Below are 6790 nucleotides of genomic sequence, written 5' to 3' on the forward strand. Positions count from 1 at the left end.
CAGCACATGATATTGTTGCCATGAAAGCTTTTTTTGAGTTTGAAGAAGGTCGATTGTTTTCCATTGATGTTAAAGATAGTTTGTGTTAAGCATAGAAATTTCTTAAGAAAATTCCATATGAACATGAACAGTTGGGGAATTACTATAGTATTTAGCACAAGAAGAAATTAGTATATAAGTCAAGACAGATATATCATATATGAATTCAAAAAAAATATTTATTTTCTTAGTAATAGTAAAAACAAGCATGCATACTCATCAATTTAATTTGAGGGTAAAATACATATTTTAAAAGGAAGAAATAGGAGGCGTGAAGGAGAGATTCTAAAAATAAGATAGAAATATAAAAAAAAAAACACTAACATATATTATATATAAGGTTATTAAGTTAACTATCCTGGATATATGGATGTTAGGGTGTGTTTGGTTCACGCAATATAAGATTACATCCGTGAATAAGATTACCAGAATGTAACATTACTTAACACATTACTGGGAATGTTACATTATTGTGTTTGGTTTGTTTGGCAGGAATGTAAGATTACAGTGTTTGGTTGAAGAAATAAAAGATTATTGAAATGTATATTTTACAAATTGTCCTTGTTCTATATTTTTTAACAAGTGAAATTCTAAATATTTAAATAAAAATTATTTATATAAAAATTCATCGATAATATACTACTTTATTATTTAAATATATCATGTATTATTTTAATTTTAATTAATATTAAAATTTACATAATTTATGTAAAAATATATTAAAATTTTACATCAACATTTAAATAAATGTTTACTTTGTGGAAACTACCTTCGGTTCATACGTGACACATTCACTGGGAGGTTTCTTGTATTTTTAAATCGACAAGATTTACATTCTTCTATATACAATAATTTATCATAGATATTCATAATAATAAATAGATGTAAATTATTTTTGTTATCTAAGATATAATATTTATTATATCTTCTATATACAATAATTTATTTATTTATCTTTTATATTTATACTTAATTATGCACACCTTATCATTATTATTTATCTCATGAATTTATATTACAAAAACATAATTCAAATAAGTAAGAAAAAATAACACTAAAAATCATATTGTCTATAATTTTATATTTCTTTATTCTCTTCCACTCCCGGTTAACTTTCCTTTAATTTGTAATATATTATATAGTAAGTTTAGAAGTATATTAAGGTGGTTTTCTCGACTGACTCACTTTATAGAAAGCTTAGAATTGCATGGAGCAATGCTCTCGACAACATGCCCCAAGTGGAAGCTATTTGATTTTTTTATTCTATTTTTAAAGTGAAGCATGGCATGTTGTTCCACTGAAAGACAATATAATAATATTCTCTCATTTTAATCCAAATGAACCTGGATTTTTATATGAAAACCATAAAAATATGAGTTAGATTCTCATATTCCACCGTCATTCATCATTATCTTTGCTAATATTTTAATAAAATTATTAATACTCAATCCTAATCTGATTTGTACTTAACTCCTGATTATGAAAAGCAAGTAACCCAATAATTCATGTTTCCCAACCTGTAATTTCTCTCCGAACATACAAAAACAGATAGAGGCCAAGCTTTGAACATACTAGACCATTAATTTATTTTGGATCATACACAAAGGACAAGTGAAATAGCTTATATGTATCTAAAGAGAATTCTAAAACAATTTTAAGTGGCTGCTAATTCAGCCATGTCTGAATTGTTCTAAGCTATCGATCATGAGATTGCTTTTCGAAAACTAGCACATTACTTGCAAACCATATACTACAAACAACTGTTAACAGAAATTAGCCACGATAATTTTGACAAGACTATCCAAGATACTGAATAGCAGATATGAACTCATCCATACCGAATACAATTTTATAAGCTTACATTCTTTGTTTAGCTTACAGAACAAAAAGAAGTATAATATTAACCATCAAAAGTTTGTACAATGTTCAGACTTACAAAAGATAATAGCCATGGCATTCTAAACTTAATCATATATGTTGACTATATTACATACACAAAAAATTCTCCAAGTCAAAAGCTTGACATATACCTGGCTAAGCTACACAAAAAAGTTGGGACCATATTCTAAAGTCATAATCAAAAAAGAGATCCACATAATTGTAGAAGGAACACAGTCAAAAGGATGGTTCTAAAGTGATGGCATTCAACTAATTGCTTAATCACATAATCTTTTTTGAATTCTTTTGGAAAAGAAAAGAAGAAATCTACCTTGTGCGCATATTTGCTAATATACTCTCCTGCAGTAAGCATTTCATCATTGGATAGGCCTTCAATTTTCATGATTTCTATGAAAATTGACATTCTTCGATCATTTCCTTCTACCTCCTTTTTTAATAAAGTAGTAATATCCTTAATTTCTTTGGCAGTTTCTCAGTATGCAGAGCCAAACTTACTTATCTCTTGTACAAGCTCGATTAACCCATCATCACTTCGAGACCTTTTCTTGCTAGCTACTTTTTTCATTGTAGGGGTAGAGGCAGTAACATCAGATGTTTGGCAAGTTGAAGCACCAACATCTTCTCTTGATTCAGAATCTCTTACTCCCTCTTCTTCAAGTAATGCATCTATAAATGCATTGTCTTCAACATCAATATGTTCCACTGCATCAGCTGCTGTCTCAGCTGCTATTCCTGTTGCTCTTTCTTTTCCAAATATTTGAACAAAGTCGTCAAAGAATTGAAATGACTTGTTTCTCAATCTATCAACAGTTGGATGACTCTACAATATAATAAAATCGCATATTTAATAAATCTTACAATTACCTATGTAGAAAACAAAGAGTACAGGAAGAAGATAAATTCAATTAAAATACTTACTCTAACATAATCATCAAACACATCCTTTGGTGCAGTTAAACATTTTTCTTTTTCATTCCAACCGAATCCGCTTCCAATGTTCAATATTTTAGATAAAGCATTGTATTGTCTTTTGAGTAGCTTCACTCTATATTCAATATGTGGATGGGCCCTAATTTTTGATGTCGGAAGCTTGATTTTTAACATCTTTTCAAGATGAGATAGATACCCTGATCTAAATGTTCCATTATCAGTTTTCCAATGTGGGTCTTCAACCAAAATGTGTAAGCATTCAACAAGTGCATCCTTATCCTCTCTAATCCACGTCCTTTTAGTCACTAAAGACTTAACCTTTCCAGATGTCCGTTTCCCCCCTTTGAGATTCCATATTTGATGTTGACATATTTCTCTTCGAAACAATCTAAGAAGATGTATATAAAAAATGTATAACATAAAATAAAACATGTCATCATCGTCAATAATAATCATTAGATAAAATAGAAGGTGAAAGTCCATACATAAGTAATGAATGTCCATAACAAATAAAATTCGAATTTTATAGAAGAGAGATACATAAAATTTAATAAAGTTTATGCCATAAAATATAATCAATGGAAGTAAGACCCAAGGCCAATATGCACCATCAAGTTTAGATAAGGAACTCCAATGTCCTAAAGAAGTTAGAACCATTAGTAATGGCAATATCAGTAGTTCTGGTGATAACTCAGTTTTAAATAATGAGAATCAAAATGGTATAAAAGTTGAAAATGGTCAAACTAGTGAGCTAAATTCACTTGTACTGGAAGACGCAAATCTGTTGAATTCAAAATTTTCAATCTGCTCTAAATCTAATGCTCAATAACAATCTGGGGGTATCCGACCTAGTGAACATTGCAATATTGAAAATTGTACTGGAAATGTGAACTTCCAGCAGAGAAATTCATATATGACCGAAAACTGTGAATCTGGGGAAAGTGATGATGAAGAGATAGACTCCGAAAATCTGAAGGTTAAGAGAAATGCTACGAAGAGGGTCCTCATAAACAAGGCACCGCCTATTATGACTATTCATTTGAAGAGCTTTTGTCAAGATGGTTGCGGTCGCTTATGTAAATTGAATGGTCATGTCAATTTCAGAGAAACAATCGATCTTAGACCATATGTTGATCCTAGGTAGCTTTAACCATATGTCTAGTTTAGGCTTATTCTAATTTTTTAACGATCTCTTTTATTCATTTTGTTTTTTGTTGTCTCATTCTATTTAGATATGTGGGTTACGTTAAACCACCACTCGATCAATGTGTTTCTAGTTTGTTAATAAAGTTTATGCCATAAAATATAAAGATGTCAAATACATGAAAGTAATGACCACTAACATTAGATAAAAAGAAGGTGAAAATCCATACATAACATAAAATAACATATATTCTAAAGTATGTGACGCCAACCAACTAGTAAACACATCTTCTGCTAATTTGTCTCTCCACTCAGTCTAAGCACTGCTTGGCTCACAATGTCTGATCATTTCTACCTCATTAATCTCTTCAATATGCCTACTATCTTCAGTATAGTTAGATTCAATAGGATCAATTGGCATCTCAGATCTTATGAAATTATGGAGAAGACAATAAGCGGAAATGAGTCTACATTGTGTTTTCACTAGATAAAATGATTTTTCTCTTAAAATTGCCCATCTCGCTTTCAATATGCCAAAACATCTCTCAATGCAATTCCTAGCTTGAGAATGTTTCATGTTGAAATATTCTTGAGGGGTGGTAGGTTGGTGTCATTCTCTCCAATCATTCAAGTGGTATCTTTGACCTCTATATGGTACAAGAAATCCTTCTCCATTCGTGTATTCAGCATCACATAAGTAGTAACACCCTGCATTATTTTAATTTAAAAAGTGAATTAATATACAAAACTTGTAAGAATTTTACATCCTTATATATATATATATATATATATATATATATTAATGACCTAATAATTTACCTTGTGAAACATTTATACCATTTCTTCTACTAATGGCATCTCTGAGTATTCTACCATCAGCTGCAGAACCTTCCCACCCAGGTAAAACATAAATGAATTGCATGTTTGGTGTGCAAACATTGAGTACATTTGTCGTAATTTCATTTTTTCTTGTTCTATATCTAGGTTTATCGATTGAAGCTACATTGACCATAATATACGTTCCATCTAGAGCACCCAAACATCCCTATATTCATCAAATAAAGTTAAATTACATTATTACTATCCATTTATGTATTAAGTATTACTAATTAACTTAAAAGAAACTTCATAATTATAATACAATACTTTAAATCATTTCCATCTATCGTCTGTTGAATTATCTTGTATCGGTTATGGTTTTCTAAAAGAATCGAATGTAGTTTCAAGACTGAAGCTAACACTGCATGGAGAACTCTACTAATTGTTTCACCAGATCTTACTGTTTGACGTTTTAGAACTCTATTCTTAATATAGTGGGATATAATATGAAGGAAAACAATAATAATTTCTTCTATAGACATTGATCGACTCTCTTTTAACCCACCTTGACTTTGTTATTGGTGATACAATTTGAGAAATGCTCTCCTATCCATTTGACAATTATCAACACTTTGTCTATCACCTTCAAATACAATTTTATGCAAATTAAGTGATCTAATATTATGTCTATGAAGTCTTTCATGTGCATACCTTATTTTAGGTCTATTTTTATATTTTCTAAGAATAACTGTAAGGTATGGCTCATAAATATACCGGTAAAGAGGACAGAAGCACATTGCCGAACCTCGTTAAAATTCTTGTGTTCTTTCGTTTACTTTGCCCGATTTATCAACAATTGGTATCAGATGTCAGGAGAAAAATTCGAAGTCGCAAAATTCGATGGTCTGGGTAACTTCGGATTATGGCAAACGAGAGTGAAGGATCTGTTGGCGCAGCAGGGGATCCTGAAGGCTTTGCGACCTACAAAGCCGGCGTCGATGGAGGAGGAAGATTGGGAAGAATTGCAACAACGAGCGGCAGGAACCATACAATTATGCTTGGCGGACGAGGTTATGTATCACGTCATGCATCTATCGTCTCCAGACGAAATTTAGAGGAAGTTAGAAAGTCAGTTTATGTCCAAATCCTTAACGACAAAACTGTATCTAAAGCAGCGGCTGTATGGGCTGAAGATGCAGGACGATCATGATTTGGCGCAACACGTGAATGTCTTCAATCAAATCGTTTCTGATTTGGCTCGGCTTGATGTAAAAATTGAGGATGAAGACAGAGCGATGATTTTGTTGTGTTCGTTTCCTCCCTCTTACGAACACATGGTGACTACTCTTACATATGGGAAAGGGACTATCAACGTTGAGGAGATTACTGCAGCCTTGTTGGCTCACAACCAGCGGAAGCAGAATGCAGGAGAAAACTCTCAAGCTGATAGCTTATATGTCAAGGGTAATCGAGACCGTGGACGGAAGCCAGAGAAGGCAGGGTCTGGCAAGCGGAATTCCAGATCCAAATCTAGGGATAAGAAGATAATTCACTGTTACAAGTGCAAGGATGCGGGACATATGAATCGAGACTGTCCGAAGTTGAAAAAGCAGACTGATGAGAAGCGTGATGTTTCATCCAAGTCTGTGAACGTGGTCGAGGATGACAATTCTGATTGCAGTGAGGGTGATATGCTTTCTATTTCAACGACTCAATTGACGGATGCGTGGATTCTTGATTCTGGATGTCTTATCACATCACGCCAAATAGGGAATGGTTTTCAACATACAGGTCGGTTAATTCTGGTTCTGTTTATTTGGATGATGATCGATGTTGCAATATTGTTGGTATTGGTGATGTCAGAATTAAGATGTATGATGGCTCTATTCGGACGTTGAGTGGTGTTAGACATATCCAGATTTGAAGAAGAATTTGATTTCTTTGGGCACTTTGCACAAGA

The 6790-nt window shown here is 32.3% G+C and overlaps 1 protein-coding gene across 1 annotated transcript; it reads right to left on the minus strand.

Moving 5' to 3' along the window:
* Positions 1–2410: 2410 nt before the first annotated feature.
* On the minus strand, positions 2411–3042 carry LOC120167002 (uncharacterized protein At2g29880-like). The gene is made up of 2 exons (XM_039176146.1): positions 2857–3042; positions 2411–2758 (listed from the first exon to the last, which is right to left on the minus strand). Exons 1-2 carry the CDS (start codon positions 3040–3042, stop codon positions 2411–2413), a joined length of 534 nt encoding a protein of 177 aa, XP_039032077.1.
* Positions 3043–6790: the final 3748 nt, after the last annotated feature.

Source organism: Hibiscus syriacus, unplaced genomic scaffold (assembly GCF_006381635.1).
Source record: "Hibiscus syriacus cultivar Baekdansim isolate YM2019G1 unplaced genomic scaffold, ASM638163v2 tig00111659_pilon, whole genome shotgun sequence".
In the NCBI taxonomy this organism is placed as follows: Eukaryota; Viridiplantae; Streptophyta; class Magnoliopsida; order Malvales; family Malvaceae; genus Hibiscus; species Hibiscus syriacus.